The 19,488-nt window shown below is 64.4% G+C and overlaps 2 protein-coding genes across 2 annotated transcripts in view; one reads left to right on the top strand and one right to left on the bottom strand.

The window, feature by feature from the left end:
• MECP2 (methyl-CpG binding protein 2) overlaps positions 1–3,392 on the bottom strand; it is an 8,072-nt gene extending 4,680 nt beyond the window's left edge. Inside the window, 1 exon segment of the mRNA XM_071420404.1 lies at positions 3,304–3,392. The gene's annotated coding sequence lies outside the window, so the exon portion shown is untranslated.
• A 2,544-nt stretch (positions 3,393–5,936) lies between these two features.
• LOC139586784 (blue-sensitive opsin) lies at positions 5,937–14,376 on the top strand. Its single transcript, XM_071420402.1, has 5 exons — positions 5,937–6,562; positions 8,626–8,794; positions 10,940–11,105; positions 12,622–12,861; positions 14,248–14,376. The coding sequence occupies exons 1-5, from the start codon at positions 6,178–6,180 to the stop codon at positions 14,374–14,376; spliced, it is 1,089 nt and encodes a 362-aa protein (XP_071276503.1). The 5' UTR covers positions 5,937–6,177.
• Positions 14,377–19,488: the final 5,112 nt, after the last annotated feature.

The raw sequence follows: 19,488 nt of genomic DNA on the forward strand, positions 1-19,488 counted from the left end.
AATGGACACACGGACACAAACTCGCTGGACACACGGACCAGGCCCTGCGGCTTGCCGGACACAGCACTGGTCAGCGCCGGCTGCACGGACCCGATGGACACACGGACACAGCCCTGGGGAGCTCTGGACACATGGACACCAAGGACACACGGACACACGGACACTGCCCCGTGGCTCCTTGGACACAGGACCGGTCAGTGCTGGACACACGGACACCAACGGACAGGGCCCTGCGACTCTCTGGACACGGCATTGGTCAGTGCTGGACACACGGACCCCGCTGGACACACAGACAGGGCCCTGCGACTCTCTGGACACGGCATTGGTCAGTGCTGGACACACGGACAGGGCCCTGCGTCTCTCTGGACACGGCATTGGTCAGTGCTGGACACACGGACAGGGCCCTGCGTCTCTCTGGACACACGGACCCCACTGGACACACGGGTTCAGCGCCGCGGCTCCCTGGACACAGCACTGGTCAGTCCCGGACACGCAGATGGACAAACAGCACCAGACACACGGACACAGCCCCAGACAGCGAATTGGGCAAAGCACGGGATGGGCCTGGCCGGAGCCAGGACAAGGAGCAGGAGGAGGAGGAGGAGGAGGAGGAGGAAGGAGGGGCAGCCCGGACCGGCGGGAATTACGGCCGTGGCCGGAACGACATCCCAGTGTCCGTCAGTCCGTGGCGTTGGGGACGGGGGACACCGAGGGGACACTGAGGGGACACCGAGGGGACACCAGCCACCCCCAAAGCCCCGTCCTGGCTGAGTGTCCGGCAGCCCCGTGTCCACCAAACCCAGCCCTGGGGGTCACCAAGGGGTCGTGGTCAGGGCGCGGTGACACCGGGGCTGTCACCAGACCCCGTGTCGGTGTCACCGGGGACAGGACCCTCGGGGCACGGGGAGGGGGATTTGGGCAGGGCTGGGACCCCTCGGTGTCACCGCTGTCACCGGCGCGGGGGTCCCGTCCTGGTGAGGAAACACACGCAGCTGAGGCCGGGGGAGGGGCGGGACCCCCACTATGGGGTGGGGAGGGGGATGCAGGACCCCCCCCTCCCCAGTGCTGGGGGTCCCCATGGTGCCACCCTGGTGGCCATCAGGGGAACCCCCCCCCCGACCCCTCCCCAACAACAATGGGGGAGCACGGCCGGGACCCCCCAGCCCCATTCTGGGGCTAAAAGTCGCAAAAACGGCACCGAAAAATTTGGGAAGGGGCGCGGGAACATCGGGATGAGGGGGACTGGGGACAAGGGGGGGACCCCCCAACATATCCCAGGGTCTCGGGGGGGCTGGGGTGGCCTCAGGGTTGGGGGTCTGAGGTGGCCCTGGGGGTCTCTTGGTGGCCCTGGGGGTCTTAGGGGGGTCTGGGGTGGCCCTGAGGGTCTCGGGGTCCTGGGTCTGGGGTGGCCCTGGGGGGTCCCAGGGGGGCCTTGGGGTGGCCCTGGGGGTCTCCTGGTGGCCCTGGGAGGGTCCCACGGGGGTCCTGGGGGTCTCTTGGTGGGTCCTGGGGGGGTCTGGGGTGGCCCCAGGGTTGAGGATCCCAAGTGGCCCCGGGGGTCTCAGGGGGTCTCGGGGTGGGCACAGCAAAAGTGGGCGTGAGAAGCCAAATTTTGGGTTTTCCGAGGAAATTTGGGCGATCCCAGCAGAATTCGGGAAATTTCGGGGTGATTTGTAGGATTTTGGGGCATGAGGGGAGTTCTAGGGCGATCCCAAGTGGGATTTGGGGAATTTTGGGGGATTTGGGGGCATCCGGAGGGGGTCGCGGGAGCGCGGCCGTTTTGGGGGAATTTGAGGCGTTTTTGGGAGCAGCGTGAGGGGAAAATTTGGAGCAACTTTGGGGCAATTCTGGATATTTTGGGGCTGCTGAATTTTCGGGGAATTCAGGATATTTCGGGGTAACTCGGGGAGTTTCGGGGCGCTGCATGAGTGCAGCAATTTGGGGAAATTTGGGGGATTTTAGGGTGAAACGAGCATTTGGGGCGTTTAGCGTGAGCAGCATTTTGGGGCAATTTTGGGTATTTTTTGGTGGCGCACGAGCAGAAAATTTTGGGGCAATTCAGGGGATTTTAGGGTAAATTGGGGAGATTTGGGACGCGGCGTGAACAGCAGTTTGGGGCAATTTTGGGGATTTTGGGGCGCAGCATTTTGGGATAACTCGGGGGGCTTGGGGGTGCAGCGTGAGAAGCGGTTCGGGGCATTTTTGAGTATTTTGGGGTGCAGCATTTTGGGGCAGCTCGGGATATTTTGGGGCGCCACGTGCACGCAAAAATTTGGGGCAGTTTCGGGGTGCAGCATTTTGGGGAAATTCAGGGTATTTTGGGGTAAGCCGGGGTATTTTGGGGCACCACGTGAGCGCGACAGTTCAGGGCAAATTTGGGCATTTTGGGGCGCAGCGTGAGCGTAACATTTTGGGGTGACTCGGGGTGTTTCGGGGTGACTTCTGGGGATTTTGGGGTGACTCCGGGGTGGCTTTGGGGGTGACTTCGGGAGGGTTTTGGGGTGACTTCGGGGGGGGGTCGGGATAACTCGAGGAGTTATGGGGTGATTATGGGGGGTTTGGGGTAACGCTAGAAATTCGGGGCGACTCGGGGGAGGTTCGGGGTCAATTTTGGGGTGACTCGGGGTGGATTTTGGGGTGACTCGGGAGAGCTTTGGGGCGGTTTTTGGGGTTTCGGGTGCGCGCGGGACGGGCCGGGGGGTGTGTCCCCTTGAGGGGGGCGGGGGTCCCTCTAAGAGCTGGGGGGGGGGGGGGTCCCATCTCCCACCCTAACGGGGACAACACCGGCACGGCGACACTGACAGAATTTTGGGGAAGCAGTGGGGTGGGGGGGGTCCCCAAATTTCGTAGCGGGGTTGTTGGGAGCGGGGGGGGGGGGCCCGGCACTTTGGGGGCTCACGGAGGAAAAGGACGGGAGGTCCCCCCATTCCGGAGGGGTCCCGCGGAAGGCTCGGGGGGTCCCACCGAGGCTTCCCCGTACCTGGGGGGCTCCTCCCGCCCCCCGGGGGGGGCCGCGGCCGCTCGTGACGCACTCGCGGCGCTCGCAGCCCCCCCCCCCCCCAGCCCTCATACACACACACACACCCCCCCCCCGCCCGCCATTCCCGGTTCCCGCCCGGCCCGTGAGGGGAAGGAAAGGGGGGGGGGGGGGGGCGTGAGGGAGAGAGGAGGGGGGGGGGGGCGTCGCCCCGCGCGCGCGCGCGCGCGAGACCCCCCCCCCCCCCTCCGCCTCTCCGCTCCCTCACAGCTTTCCCCAACACCCGCCGCGGCCCCCCCCGGCCCCGCCGCCCCCTCCTCACTCACAGCCGCCCCTCGTCGCCGCTCGGCGCCGCCGCCGCCATTTTCTTCGCAGCGAAGAACCCGCGGGGGGGGGGGGGGGGAAGCTGAGGGGGGGGGGCCGGGAGGGGGGGGGGCGGGAGGGGGGGGGGGGGCGGCCCGGACCGAGCGGCGACGGGAACCCGGAGCGGAGCTGGCCCCGCCCCTCCGCCCGGCGCCGATTGGCCGAGCGTCCCGTCGGTCAAGGCGTCGGCGCGCGGTGATTGGGCGGCGGGGCCGCCCTCCGGGGGCGGAGCCGGGGCGCTCGCGCCGGGCCGTTGGAATTGGCGGGAAGCGCTGTCAGTTACGGCGGGCGGGGCCGGCGGAGCGCGCGCGGGCGCTCATTGGGCCCCGCGCCGGGACGCCGTGCTCTGATTGGCTGTAGGGGATGTCGGTCAGGACACGACGAAGGAGGCGTGGCCTGGGCCCCCCCGCGCTGCGAAGGGTTTGAAATCCAACGGCCGTAACGGTCCGCGAGGCCACGCCCCCTCCGGGCCACGCCCTGGCCACGCCCCGCCCGCCCCGGGTCCCGCTGCCCCAGTACGGGGACAACTGGGACCAGTACGGGACAACTGGGAGCAGTGCGGGGACAGCGGGGACCAGTACGGAGACAACGGGGACCAGTGCGGGGCAACTGGGACCAGTACGGGATGACTGGGACCAGTACAGGGACAGCGGGGACCAGTAAGGGCTAACTTGGACTGGTACGGGGACAACTGAGACCAGTATTGGGACAGCGAGGACCAGTACGGGATAACTGGGACCAGTGTAGGAGAACTGGGACCAGTACAGGGACAGTGGGGACCACTATGCGGACCAGTGTGGGACATCAGGGACCAGTGTGAGAGACCTGGAACCAGTACAGAGACAACTGGGAGTAGTATGGGAGAACTGGGACCAGTACGGGGACAACTGGGACCAGTATAGGGACAAGTGGGACCAGTATAGGGACAAGTGGGACCAGTGTGGGGCAACTGGGACCAGTACCGGGACAACAGGGACCAGTATGGGAGAACTGGGACCAGTACGGGGACAGCTGGGACCAATATGGGACCAGTACGGCCACTGCGGCCACCAGTAAAGAACCAGTATGGCAATGATGGCCACCAGTATGGCAATGACGGCCACCAGTAAAGAACCAGTATGGCAATGACGGCCACCAGTATGGCAATGACGGCCACCAGTAAAGAACCAGTATGGCAATGACGGCCACCAGTATGGCCACTGTGGCCACCAGTAAAGAACCAGTATGGCAATGATGGCCACCAGTACGGCCACTGTGGCCACCAGTTTGCTCAGGGCGCCCCCCAGTCCGGAGGGGGGGAGGGGCGGGGGCCGGACTCCCCCCTCCCCGGGGGATGAGCGGGGATGGAGCGTTAATCCCCCCTCCCCCACCCCCACCCTCGGCCCTTCCCGACCCCCCCCGGACAACCCCAAACTCCCCCTGACCCCCTCCTCAATATGGGACCCCCCCCCCCACACCCAAAACCCCTCAGGACCCCCCCATCCCCCCTTGTTTTATGAGTTTCTTTCCATTCCTCCCCTTTTTTCCACACCCCCCTCCCCTTTTCGGGGGGTCCGACCCCCCCGCCCCCCCTCGCCCCCCCCTCCCATCCCCGGATCGGGGCCACCTCCGGCGGGATTGTCCCTAATCCCGGGCACCCGTGACCCCCCCCGGGATTAGGGGGACACCTGGGGGGGTCCCCAGAGGGACACTGGGACATGTAGTCCCCCCTGAGGGGGGGCAGGGACCCCCCAAATGTCATCAGGGCACCCCAAATGTCACCCGGGACCTCCCAAATGTCACCCAGGACGCCCTAAATGTCACCAGGAAGCCCCAAATGTCATCAGGACACCCTAAATGTCACCCAGGACACCCCAAATGTCACCCATGACACCCTAAATGTCACCAGGATCTCCCAAATGTCACCAGGAAGTCCCAAATGTCACCCAGAACACCCCAAATGTCACCAGGACCTCCCACATGTCACCAGGAAGTCCCAAATGTCACCCAGGACACCCCAAATGTCACCCAGGACACCCCAAATGTCACCAGGACCTCCCAAATGTCACTCAGAACACCCCAAATGTCACCCAGGACACCCCAAATGTCACCAGGACCTCCCAAATGTCACCAGGAAGCCGCAAATGTCACCCAGGACACCCCAAATGTCACCCAGGACACCCCAAATGTCACGGTTTGATTTGTGGGCAGGGGGTGGTGCCAATAAAATTTTGGCAAACCAGTGAGGTTTTGGGGTCCAATTTGGTGTCCCAAAGAGATTTTGGGGTCCAATTTGGTGTCCCAAAGAGATTTTGGGGTCCAATTTGGGGTCACAAAGAGATTTTGGGGTCCAGTTTGGGGTCACAAAGAGATTTCGGGGTCCAGTTTGGGATCCCAGGGACCTTTTGGGGTCCAATTTAGGGTCTCACACAGCTTTCAGGGCCCAATTTGGGATCCCAGCCTTCAATTTCCCACCTCAACACCCCCAAAACCCCCAACCCCCCGCAGCAGCCGGGGGTATTTCAGGACCACCCACCCCCCCCAATTACACCAGCACCCAATTAAGCCCTTTTAGGATGGGGGGGGGGCTCTGATACCCCCTGATCCCCCACCCCAACCCCGCTAATCAGGGCTCGGGGCCGATTAAGACCCCCTCAAAGCTGCTTGCCCGGCGCCTAAGCCCGGCTTGGCCAGCGCCGGCTCCGGGATGAGCCGGGCTCAGCTGCGCTTTACCTCCTGAGCCCCGATTATTGGGGGGGGGTCCCATCCGCCCCCCGCCCTATAAAAGATCCTCCTCGTCGCCCCCCACCCGCCCGTCCGCCCGTCCGTCCGTCCGTCCGTCCGCCCGCGGTGTCGCCATGCAGAAGTCGCGGGAGATGCGGGACGAGCTCCCCGAGGATTTCTACATCCCCATGAGCCTGGATACCCCAAACGTGACGGCGCTGAGCCCCTTCCTGGTGCCCCAGACCCACCTGGGCAGCCCCGGCATCTTCAAGGCCATGGCGGCCTTCATGTTCCTGCTGGTGGTGCTGGGCGTCCCCATCAACGCGCTGACCGTGGTGTGCACGGCCAAGTACAAGAAGCTGAGGTCGCACCTCAACTACATCCTGGTCAACCTGGCGGTGGCCAACCTGCTGGTGGTGTGCGTGGGCTCCACCACGGCCTTCTACAGCTTCTCCCAGATGTACTTCGCCCTGGGGCCGCTGGCCTGCAAGATCGAGGGGTTCGCGGCCACGCTGGGCGGTGAGGGACGGTGGGGAATGGGGGGAGTGGGGCTGGGGGCTTTGGGGGTGTGGGACGTGGGCTACAAGGTCATGGTGGTCTGGGGGTATTGGGTCTGGGGGCTTTGGGGGTGTGGGATGTGGGTTATGAGGTCATCGTGGTCGGGGAGTGTTGGGTCTGGGGGCGTTGGGTGTGTAGAATATGAGGCACAAGGTCACCATGGTCTGGGGGTGTTTGGTTTGGGGATGTTGGGTTTCGGGGCGCTGGGTCTGGGGGCACTGGGGGTGTAGAACATGAGGCACAAGGCCACCATGGTCTGGGGGTCTTGGGTCTGGGGGCTTTGGGGGTGTGGGATGTGGGTTATGGCGTCATCGTGGTCGGCGAGTGTTGGGTCTGGGGGCGTTGGGGGTGTGGGACATGGGACACGAGGTCACCATGGTCTGGAGGTGTTGGGTCTGGGGGCTTTGGGGGTGTGGGATGTGGGTTATGAGGTCATCATGGTCTGGAGGTTTCGGGTCTGGGGGTGCTGGGGGTGTGGGACATGGGCAACAAGGTCACCGTGGTCTGGGGGTGTTTGGTTTGGGGACGTTGGGTCTGGGGGCACTGGGGGTGTAGAACATGAGGTACAAGGTCACCGTGGTCTGGGGGTTTTGGGTCTGGGGGCTTTGGCGGTCTGGGACATGGGCTACAAGGTCACCATGGTCTGGGGGTGTTGGGTCTGGGGGCACTGGGTGTGTAGAACATGAGGCACAAGGTCACCATGGTCTGGGGGTTTTGGGTCTGGGGGCTTTGGGGGTGTGGGATGTGGGTTATGAGGTCATCATGGTCTGGGGGTTTTGGGTCTGGGGGTGCTGGGGGTGTGAGACATGGGCTACAAGGTCACCGTGGTCTGGGGGTGTTTGGTTTGGTGACGTTGGCTTTGGGGGCGTTGGGTCTGGGGGCACTGGGTGTGTAGAACATGAGGCACAAGGTCACCATGGTCTGGGGGTTTTGGGTCTGGGGGCTTTGGCGGTCTGGGACATGGGGCACAAGGTCACCATGGTCTGGGAGTTTTGGGTCTGGGGGCTTTGGGGTTGTGGGATGTGGGTTATGAGGTCGTCGTGGTCGGGGAGTTTTGGGTCTGGGGGCATTGGGGGTGTGGGACATGGGGCACAAGGTCACCATTGGTCTGGGAGTTTTGGGTCTGGGGGCATTGGACATGAGGGTAGAAGGTCACCATGGCCTGGTGACGTTGAGTCTGGGGGTGGTAGGGTTGGGGGTGCTGGGTCTGGGGACGTTGGACATGTGGGACAAGAGATAGAAGGTCACCATGGCCTGGTGACATGGGCATGGGGACACTGGACATGTGGGACATGTGGGGCAGAAGGTCACCATGGTCTGGGGACACTGGCTGTGGTGGCATTGGCCGTGGGGACACTGGACATGTGGGACATGTGGGGCAGAAGGTCACTGGGGTCACTGAAGACATTGGCCATGGGGACAGTTGGCTGAGGAGCACCGGGTGTGGGGACATCAGGCAGAGGGACAGGGGGACAACAAGGACATGGAGACACGGGGACACCATGGGAGGGATGGGGGACAATGGGGACATGGGGACACCATGGCATTGGTACAGAGCGGTGTCCCTGTGGTCACTCACCATGGTGGCCATGGTGGCCATGGTGACAGGGGTGTCACCCTAGGGATGGTGTCCCTGTGGTCACTGGCCATGGTGGCCATGGTGGCCATGGTGGCCATGGTGACAGGGGTGTCACCCTAGGGATGGTGTCCCTGTGGTCACTGGCCATGGTGGCCATGGTGACAGGGGTGTCACCCGTGTCCCCTGTCCCCAGGGATGGTGTCCCTGTGGTCACTGGCCATGGTGGCCATGGTGGCCATGGTGACAGGGGTGTCACCCTAGGGATGGTGTCCCTGTGGTCACTGGCCATGGTGGCCATGGTGGCCATGATGGGGATGGCACAGGGGTGGTGACAGGGGTGTCACCCGTGTCCCCTGTCCCCAGGGATGGTGTCCCTGTGGTCACTGGCCGTGGTGGCCATGGTGGCCATGGTGACAGGGGTGTCACCCGTGTCCCCTGTCCCCAGGGATGGTGTCCCTGTGGTCACTGGCCGTGGTGGCCTTCGAGCGGTTCCTGGTCATCTGCAAGCCCCTGGGCAACTTCACCTTCCGGGGCAGCCACGCGGTGCTGGGCTGCGCCATCACCTGGATCTTCGGCCTCGTCGCCTCCGTGCCCCCCCTCTTCGGCTGGAGCAGGTCTGGGGGGTCCGGGGGTCCCGGGGAAGGGTGGGTCGGGGGTCCCCAAAGTTTGGGGTTCCAGTGGGAGTCGGGGATCTGGGGAAGGTTGGGGGTCCCAGTTGGATTTAGGGGGGGTCCTAGGAGTCCTGGGGGTGTTTGAGGGTCCCTGGAGGATCCGGGGGTGTTTGGGGGTCCCTGGAGGATCCAGGGGGTCTTGGGGGTCCCTGGAAGATCCGGGGGTCCCGGGGGTGTTTGGGGGTCCCTTGAGGAGTCGGGGGTCTTGGGGTTGTTTGGGGGTCCCCAAGGTTTGGGGGTTCTGGGGGATCTGGGGGTCCCTGGAATCGGGGATCTGGGGAAGGTTGGGGGTCCCAGTTGGATTTAGGGGGGGTCCTAGGAGTCCTGGGTGTGTTTGGGGGTCCCTGGAGGAGTCGGGGGTCTTGGGGTTGTTTGGGGGTTCCTGGAGGAGTCGGGGGTCTTGGGGTTGTTTGGGGGTCCCCAAGGTTTGGGGGTTCCAGTGGGATCTGGGGGTCCCTGGAATCGGGGATCTGGGGAAGGTTGGGGGGGTCCCAGCTGGATTTGGGGGGGGGTCCCAGGAGGGTCAGGGGTCTTGGATGGGGTCAGGGGGTCTCGGGGGTCCCTGGGGTCGCAGGAGGGTTGGGGGGTCCCGGGGTGGGGGCAGGGTTGAGTCTTCAAGGGAGGTTGGGGGGTCTTGGATGGGGTCGGGGGTTTTGGGGGGGTTGAGGATCCTGGAGGGTTTTGGGGGTCCCAAAGGGTCTGGGGGCAGATCGGGGGTCCTGGGGGAGGTCCGGGGGTCCCGGGACAGGTCCGAGGGTCCCTCAGCCGTGCGAGCCCCGCTCAGCCGCGCCCCCAGACCCATCCCCGGCGGTTGGGAGTGGCCGGAATTGTTGGGGATTTTGGGGGGATCTCGGGGACTTTGCTGAGCCCGGGGGCGGTTCGGGGGTCCCGGGTTGAGTCCGGGGGTCCCGTGGGCAGTGCCCACCCCCCGTGCCCCCTCCCCAGCTCCATCCCCGGGGGCTGAGCAGCTCCAGGGCTCGGGGGTCCCCGGAATTCCCGGGAATTTTCGGGGATTTGTTGGACCGGGAACCTCGGGGGCGGTTCGGGGGTCCCGGGCTGAGTCCGGGGGTCCCACTGAGGTGTGACCCACACCGTGCCCCCCTCCCCAGCTCCATCCCCGGGGGGCTGAGCAGCTCCAGGGCTCGGGGGTCCCGGGAATTCCCGGGGATTTGTTGGACCGGGAACCTCGGGGGCGGCTCAGGGATCTCGGGGTCGGTTCGGGGGTCTCAGGGGCGGTTCGGGGGTCCCGGGTTGAGTTCGGGGGTCCCGTGGGCAGTGCCCACCCCCCGTGCCCCCTCCCCAGCTCCATCCCCGAGGGGCTGAGCAGCTCCAGGGCTCGGGGGTCCCGGGAATTCCCGGGAATTTTCGGGGATTTGTTGGACCGGGAACCTCGGGGGCGGCTCAGGGATCTCGGGGGAGATTCGGGAATCTCGGGGTCGGTTCGGGGGTCCCGGGCTGAGTCCGGAGGTCCCACTGAGGTGTGACCCCCCCCTTGCCCCCTCCCCAGCTCCATCCCCGGGGGGCTGAGCAGCTCCAGAGCTCGGGGGTCCCGGGAATTCCCGGGAATTTTCGGGGATTTGTTGGACCGGGAACCTCGGGGGCGGCTCAGGGATCTCGGGGTCGGTTCGGGGGTCTCAGGGGCGGTTCGGGGGTCCCGGGCTGAGTCCAGGGGTCCTGTGGGCAGTGCCCACCCGCCGTGCCCCCTCCCCAGTTCCATCCCCGGGGGGCTGAGCAGCTCCAGAGCTCGGGGGTCCCGGGAATTCCCGGGAATTTTCGGGGATTTGTTGGACCGAGAATCTCGGGGGAGGCTCAGGGATCTCGGGGGAGATTCGGGAATCTCGGGGTCGGTTCGGGGGTCTCGGGCTGAGTCCGGGGGTCCCCCTGAGGTGTGACCCCCCCGTGCCCCCCTCCCCGAGGGGCTGAGCAGCTCCAGAGCTCGGGGGTCCCAGGAATTCCCGGGAATTTTCGGGGATTTGTTGGACCGAGAATCTCGGGGGCGGTTCAGGGATCTCGGGGTCGGTTCGGGGGTCCCGGGCTCGGTCCGGGGGTCCCCCTGAGGTGTGACCCCCCCCGTGCCCCCCTCGCCAGGTACATCCCCGAGGGGCTGCAGTGCTCGTGCGGCCCGGACTGGTACACGACAGACAACAAATGGAACAACGAGTCCTACGTGATTTTCCTCTTCTGCTTCTGCTTCGGCTTCCCCCTGAGCGTCATCATCTTCTCCTACGGGCGGCTGCTGCTCACCCTGCGCGCGGTGAGGGGATTTTGGGGGGTCCTGGAGGGGTCCCGGGGGTCCTGGAGGGGTCCCGGGGGTCCTGGGGGATCAGGGGAGCGCAGGGTCCTGACCGTGATCATCTCCTATGGACGGCTGGGGCTCATCCTGTTCACTGTGAGGGGATTTTGGGGGGTCCCGGGGGGTCTTTGGGGGGTTTTGGGGAGTCCCGGGGGTCTTTGGGGGGTCTTGGGGGGCACACGGTTTGTTGGGGTACGTGGTTTTATTGGGGTACACGGTTTATTGGGGGCACAGGGGAATTGGGGGCCCGTGGGGTAGGTGGTGCTTGGGGGGACCCCAAAGTAGGGGGGGGGCAGTGCTGGGGGTCTGAGGACCCCCCCCCCAAGTGTTTGAGACCCCCATGGGTCACTGGCGTGGTTGAGTCTCCCCATATCTGACCCCATAACTGACCTCAGATCTGACCCCATAACTGAGCCCACATCTGACCCCATAACTGAGCCCACATCTGACCCATATCTCCCCATATTTGACCCCACATCTGACCCAAATCTGACCCATATCTGACTCCCTATCTCCCCATACCTGACCCCATATCTGACCCCATATCTCCCCACACTGTCCCCTATATCTGACCCATATCTCCCCATATCTGACCCCATATCCGACCCTGTATCTCCCCATATCCAACCCCACATCTGACCCTGTATCTCCCCATATCTGACCCCATACCTGACCCCATATCTGACCCCATATCTCCCCACACTGTCCCCTATATCTGACCCATATCTCCCCATATCTGACCCCACATCCGACCCTGTATCTCCCCATATCCAACCCCACATCTGACCCCCATCTCCTCACCCTGTCCCCACCCTGTCCCCACACTGACCCCACATCTGACCCTGTATCTCCCCATATCTCCCCATATCTGACCCTGTGTCTCCCCATATCCGACCCCACATCTGACCCCTATCTCCTCACCCTGTCCCCACACTGACCCCACATCCGACCCTGTATCTCCCCATATCTGTCCCCATATCCGACCCCATATCTCCCCATATCCGACCCCATATCCAACCCTGTATCTCCCCATATCCGACCCCACATCTGACCCATATCTCCCCATATCCAACCCCATAGCTGACCCTGTATCTCCCCATATCTGTCCCCATATCCGACCCCATATCTCCCCATATCTGACCCCACATCTGACCCTGTATCTCCCCATATCCAACCCCACATCTGACCCCCATCTCCTCACCCTGTCCCCACACTGACCCCATATGCAACCCTGTATCTCCCTATATCCAACCCCACATCTGACCCCCATCTCCTCACCCTGTCCCCACACTGACCCCATATCCGACCCTGTGTCTCCCCATATCCAACCCCACATCTGACCCCCATCTCCTCACCCTGTCCCCACACTGACCCCATATGCAACCCTGTATCTCCCTATATCCAACCCCACATCTGACCCCCATCTCCTCACCCTGTCCCCACACTGACCCCCCCGTCCCGGGCCGCTGTCCCTCAGGTGGCCAAGCAGCAGGAGCAGTCGGCCACGACGCAGAAGGCCGAGCGCGAGGTGACCAAGATGGTGGTGGTGATGGTGCTGGGCTTCCTGGTGTGCTGGCTGCCCTACTGCGCCTTCGCGCTCTGGGTGGTGACGCACCGGGGACACCCCTTCGACGTGGGGCTGGCCTCCATCCCCTCCGTCTTCTCCAAGGCCTCCACCGTCTACAACCCCATCATCTACGTCTTCATGAACAAGCAGGTGGGGACGCGGGGGTGGTGGGGACAATGGGGACAATGGGGACAGTGGGGACGGTGGGGACAATGGGGACAGTGGGGACAATGGGGATGGTGGGGACAATGGGGACAGTGGGGACAATGGGGATGGTGGGGACAATGGGATAGTGGAGATGGTGGGGACAATGGGGACATGGGGACGGTGGAGATGGTGGCATCCACGTCTTCATGAACAAGCAGGTGGGGACGCGGGGCTGGTGGGACAATGGGGACAATGGGGATGGTGGGGACAATGGGGACAATGGGGACAATGGGGACAACAGGACACAATGGGGACAATGGGGACAGTGGAGATGGTGGGGATGGTGGGGACAGTGGTGACAATGGGGATGGTGGGGACAATGGGGACAATGGGGACAATGGGGACAATGGGATGGTGGGGACAATGAGGACAGTGGAGACAGTGGGGACAATGGGGACATGGGGACAATGGGGACAGTGGGGACATGGGGACAATGGGGACAGTGGGGACAATGGGGACATGGGGACAATGGGGACAGTGGGGATGGTGGAGATGGTGGGGATGGTGGGGACAATGGGGATGATGGGGACAATGGGGACAGTGGGGATGGTGGAGATGGTGGGGATGGTGGGGACAATGGGGATGATGGGGACAATGGGGACAGTGGGGACAATGGGGACATGGGGACAATGGGACATGGGGACATGGGGACATGAGGACAACGGGGATGGAGGGGACAGTGGGGCAGTGGGACAATGGGGGTTATTGGGACAGTGGGACAGTGGGGACAATGGGGACATGAGGGCAGTGGGGGGATGGGGGTGTTGCTGTGGGTCTGGGGTCCTTCTGTGGGTCTGGGGTCTCTCTGTGGGCCTGGGGCTGTTCCTATGGGTCTCTCCATGGGTCCAGGTTCTCTCCGTGGGTCTGGGCTCTCTCTGTGGGTCTGGGGTCTCTCTGTGGGTCCGGGGCTGTTCCTATGGATCCTGCTGTGGGTCCGGGCTCTCTCTGTGGGTTGGGGGGGGTCCCTCTGTGGGTCTGGGGTCTCTCCATGGGTCCAGGCTCTCTCTGTGGGCCTGGGGCTGTTCCTATGGGTCTCTCAGTGGGTTTGGGGTCTCTCCGTGGGCCTGGGGCTGTTCCTATGGGTCTCTCCGTGGGTCTGGGCTCTCTCTGTGGGTCTGGGGTCTCTCTGTGGGTCTGGGGCTGTTCCTATGGATCCTGCTATGGATCCGGGCTCTCTCCGTGGGCCTGGGGCTGTTCCTATGGGTCTCTCTGTGGGTCCGGGCTCTCTCCGTGGGTCTGGGCTCTCTCTGTGGGTCTGGGGTCCCTCCGTGGGTCTGGGGTCTCTCTGTGGGTCCGGGCTCTCTCCGTGACGCCCCTGCCCGCCCGCAGTTCCGCTCCTGCATGCTCAAGCTCGTGTTCTGCGGCCGGAGCCCCTTTGGGGACGATGACGACGTGTCCGGCTCGTCCCAGGCCACGCAGGTGTCCTCGGTGTCCTCCAGCCAGGTGTCCCCGGCGTAGGGCCCGGACCCACGGCAGGGCTGCCCCACGGCTCTGCCCCACGGCGGGCTCAGCCCTATATCGAGCTCTGCCCCACGGCGGGCTCAGCCCTATATCGAGCTCTGCCCCACAGTGGGTTCAGCCCTATATCGAGCTCTGCCCCATGGTGGGCTCAGCCCTATATCGAGCTCTGCCCCACAGTGGGCTCAGCCCTATATTGAGCTCTGCCCCACAGCGGGGCTGCCCCACAGCTCTGCCCCACGGCGGGCTCAGCCCTATATTGAGCTCTGCCCCACAGTGGGCTCAGCCCTATATCGAGCTCTGCCCCATGGTGGGCTCAGCCCTATATCGAGCTCTGCCCCACGGCGGGTCTGTCCCACAGCTCTGCCCCATGGCAGGGCTGCCCCACAGCGGGCTCAGCCCTATATCGAGCTCTGCCCCACAGTGGGCTCAGCCCAATATCGAGCTCTGCCCCATGGTGGGCTCAGCCCTATATCGAGCTCTGCCCCACGGTGGGGCTGCCCCACGGCTCTGCCCCACAGTGGGCTCAGCCCTATATCGAGCTCTGCCCCACAGCGGGGCTGCCCCACAGCTCTGCCCCATGGTGGGGCTGCCCCACAGCGGGCCCAACCCAGCCAGGGCTGCCTCACATCAGGCTCAGCCCTATATCGAGCTCTGCCCCACATGGGGCTCGGCCCTGTATTGGGCTCAGTCTCACAGTTCTGCCCTTGGAGGGCTCTGCCCCACATTGGGCTCAGCCCCACATTGGGCTCAGTCCTATATCAAGCTCTGCCCTATATTGGGCTTTGCCCTATAATGAGCTCTGCCCCACATCAGGCTCTGCCCCACACCAGGCTCTGCCCTATATCGAGCTCTGCCCTATAGCGGGCTCCGCCCCATATCAGGCTCAGCCCTATAATGAGCTCTTCCCCACACCGGGCTCTGCCCCACACCGGGCTCTGCCCCATGGAGGATTTTGCCCCATATCAGCCTCTGCCCCACAGTGGTGCTGCCCCACAGCTTTTGCTCTATGGAGGCTCAGCCCCACAGCTCAGCCCCACATCAGGCTCTGCCCCATGGCCCTACCCCATGGTGGCTCTGCCCCACATCGAACTCTGCCCCACACTGGGCTCAGCCCCACATCGGGCTCTACCCTATGGTGGCTCTGCCCCATGGCAGCTCTGCCCCACACCCCCCACACCGGGCTCTGCCCCACACTGCTCTCAGCCCCACGGCAGCTCTGCCCCCCCCCGCTATGGGGCAGCCCCACGGCTCCATTGTACATAAACCCCCCCCACCCCCTGCATTAAACACTGGAGACGCAGCCGCTGCCTCTGCTTTGCCCCACAATGGCCCCACAAGTGCCCCCAGACCCCCAGGTACCATCCCCAATGCCCCACAAGTACCCCACAAGTGCCCCCAGACCCACAGGTACCATCCCCAATGCCCCACAAGTGCTCCACAAGTGTCTTCACAGTGCCCTCCAAGTGCCCCAATGCCCCACAAGTGCCCCACAAGAGCCCCACCAGTGTCCTCGCATTGCCCCCAGCCCCACAAATGCCCCATAAGTGCCCTCCAAGTGCCCCACAAGTGCCCCCCACATGTCCTCGCGGTAACCCCATAGCCCCAAGTGCACCCACAGCGCCCCCAGCCCCACAAGCGCCCCACAAGTGCCCCCAAATGCCCCCCGGGTGCCCCCCGGGTGCCCCCCCGGTGCCCCGCAGTGGGGCGCGCGGCCGAGTTCTGCCAGTAGTGAGCTTTTTGTGCAGGAAAAAGTTCAGAACTAGCGGAATTCCGGCCGCACGGCCCGGGGGGACACGGGGGGGACACCCCACAGGGGGACACCCGTGGGACACCCACGGGACAGCCATGGGGACACCCATGGGACACCCCAGAGGGGGACACCCTATAGGGGACACCTATAGGGGACACGGGGGGGACACCCACGGGACAGCCATGGGGACACCCCATAGGGTACACCCCATAGGACACCCATGGGGACACCCCATAGGGAGCACCCTAGAGGGGACATGGGGGGGACACCCATGGGACACCCCAGAAGGGACACCCTATAGGGGACACCATATATGGGGCACCCCACAAGGGACACCCCATAGGGAACACCCCATAGGAGACACCCCATAGGGGACACCCATAGGACACCCCATGGGGACACCCTATAGGTGACACCCCATAGGGAACACCCCACAAGGGACACTCATGGGGACACCCACAGGACACCCCATATGGGGCGCCCCATAGGTGACACCCACAGGACACCCACGGGGACACCCATGGCGGTCCTTGGTGGCCCCACAGCACCCAGTGGTGGCCCCACAGCAGCCCCACAGCCACCCCCAGCCCCCCAAGTGACCCCCGGTAGCCACCGGTGGCTTTTGGTGGCCCCACAGAGCCCCCCAACCCCCTCCCCCCACGCCCCCCCCAGCACTTACCGGCCGCCCCCCGGGATGGGTGGGGGGGGGAGAGATGGGGGGCACCGCCCGCCCCCTTTGTGCCCCCCAATTTGGGGGGGTCCGGCCGCTCCCCAACCCAAAATCCCCCCCCGAACCCACGGGACCCCCCCAAGGACCCCCCCCCGCCAAAGCCTCCCCAGGGACCCCCGGAATGGCCCCAAAACCGCTCGGAACTGCCCCCAAAATTCCTCAGAATCGCCCCGAAATCCTTCAGAACGGCCCCAAAACCCCTTCAAAACGGCCTCAAAATTACTCAGAACTGCCCCCAAACCGCTCAGAACTGCCCCAAAATCCTTCAGAACTGCCCCGAAATCCTTCAGAACCTTCCCCCCCCAGAGCCCCCCGAGAACACCCAGAGCCCACCCCCGAATCCCCCGGACCCCCTCACAACCCCTCAAAACCGCCCCAAAACGCCTCAAAACCGCCCCCAAACCCCTCAGAACCGCCCCAAAATCCTTCAGAACCGCCCCAAAAACCCCTCAAAACCGCCCCAAAACGCCTCAGAACCGCCCTAAAATCCTTCAGAACCGCCCCAAAATCCTTCATAACCGCCCCAAAACCGCCCCAAAACGCCTCAGAACCGCCCCAAAACCCCTCAAAACTGCCCCAAAATCCTTCCGAACCGCCCCAAAACGCCTCAGAACCGCCCCAAAACCCCTCAGAACCGCCCCAAAACCCCTCAAAACCGCCCCAAAATCCTTCAGAACCGCCCCAAAATCCTTCCGAACCGCCCCAAAACCCCTCAAAACCGCCCCAAAACCCCTCAGAACCGCCCCAAAATCCTTCAGAACCGCCCCAAAAACCCCTCAAAACCGCCCCAAAACGCCTCAGAACCGCCCCAAAATCCTTCAGAACCGCCCCAAAAATCCTTCAGAACCGCCCCAAAATCCTTCAGAACCGCCCTAAAATCCTTCAGAACAGCCCCAAAACGCCTCCCCCAGACCCTCCCCGGAACCCCCAGACCTCCCTGGAGCCCCCCAAAACCCTCCCAGACCCTCCGGACCCCCCCCCAACATCCCCTCAGATCCTCCCTAAAACCGCTCCTAAACCCCCTCAAAACCTCCCCAAAACCACCCCGAACCCCCCCATCGCGAGACCCCCCAGACCCCCCAAACCCGCCCCAGGAGCCCCCCGGAGCCCCCCAAGCTCCTCCGTGCGCCGCTCCGCGCCCCCTTTTCCCCGGGGGGGGGATTAAAGTTTCCGTGTCCCCCCTAATCGGACTCCCCCGGGGCGACCCGAAAATCCCGGGATTATGGGGGGGGGGGGGGGGCCCGGAGCTGCCCCCCCCCCACGAGGGGGGCGGGATTAAGGTCAGGCCTGGGGGGGCCCTTCTGGGGTGACCCCCCCCAAACCCCGGGGACCCCCTCGGGACCCCCCCCCCAATCCCGTTCTGCACCCACGGTCGTGGGGGGGGACGGGGACACCCCAGGACCCCAAATTGGAGCCCCCTCCCCACCTCGTTAATCCGTGCCTCCCCCATCGGGTTAATTGCTAATTAGGGCTGAGGTTATTTTTGGGGGGCGTGGGGGGGTGGGGCTCCCCCCGTGCCCCACTTGGCCCCGAGCCGGAGCCCCCCGTGATGTAACGCGGCACCGTGACCCCGATCCGATGGGGGGGCCCGGCCCCAAAATGTGGGTCAGGAGGGGGGCAGGACCCCCCGATGTGGGGCAGGACCCCAAAATGTGGGGCGGGAGGGGGTCGGGACCCCGCTATGGGGTAGACTGGGGGTCAGGACCCCGATATGGGGCAGAGACCCAAATATGGGTCAGGAGGGGGTCAGGACCCCAAAATGTGGGGCAGAACCCCAAATGTGGGTCAGGAGGGGGGCAGGAACCCCGATGTGGGACAGAACCCCAAATGTGGGGCAGGACCCCCCAATGTGGGGCAGGACCCCAAAATGTGGGGCGGGAAGGGGTCGGGACCCCGCTATGGGGTGGACTGGGGGTCAGGACCCCGATATGGGGCAGAGACCCAAATATGGGTCAGGAGGGGGTCAGGACCCCCCGGTATGGGTCAGGACCCCAAAATGCGGGGCAGAACCCCAAATGTGGGGCAGGAAGGGGTCAGGATCCCGTTATGGGGTGGGAGCAGGGTCAGGATCCCGATATGGGGCAGAACCACAAATGTGGGTCAGGAGGGGGCCCCGAGGCCAAAATGTGGGGCAGGACCCCAATATGCGTCAGGACGGGGTCAGGACCCCGATGTGGGTCAGGAGGGGGTCAGGACCCCCCGATGTAGGGCAGGACCCCCTGACATGGGGCAGGACATTCCGATGTGGGGCAGAACCCCAAATGTGGGTCAGGACCCCGCTATGGGGCAGGACCCCAATGTGGGGCTGTGTCACATCCCGGGGGGGGCCCAGCGCTGCTCCTGGGGGGCTCAGCCCCACACTTGGGGGTCCCGGGGGAGCAAATTTGGATCCCAAGGGGGCCCAGTCGGGAACTGGGGGGGGAGGAATTGGCGCTGGGGTTTCTGGGGGTCCCGGGGGTTTCTGGGGGTCCTGGGGGTTTCCGGGGGTCCCGATTCCCATCCCGGGGGTCCCGTTTGGATCCCGGGGGTCCCGGGGGGCTCAATTTGAATCCGGGGGGGGCCAATTTGGATGGAAATTATCCAGGGAACCTTGGGGCTCTTTGTGATGAATGCCCCATTTTGGGGGTCC

The sequence above is a fragment of the Agelaius tricolor genome, unplaced genomic scaffold (genome assembly GCF_023055355.1).
Source record: "Agelaius tricolor isolate 1412-34295 unplaced genomic scaffold, bAgeTri1.0.p SCAF_139, whole genome shotgun sequence".
NCBI classification, from domain to species: Eukaryota; Metazoa; Chordata; class Aves; order Passeriformes; family Icteridae; genus Agelaius; species Agelaius tricolor.

Coding starts and splice junctions, on each gene's coding strand:
- LOC139586784 (XM_071420402.1), top strand. CDS start 6,178: ATGCAGAAGTCGCGGGAGATGCGGGACGAGCTCCCCGAGGATTTCTAC. Junction 6,563..8,625: donor GTTCGCGGCCACGCTGGGCG/GTGAGGGACGGT, acceptor CCCTGTCCCCAG/GGATGGTGTCCCTGTGGTCA. Junction 8,795..10,939: donor CCCCTCTTCGGCTGGAGCAG/GTCTGGGGGGTC, acceptor CCCCCTCGCCAG/GTACATCCCCGAGGGGCTGC.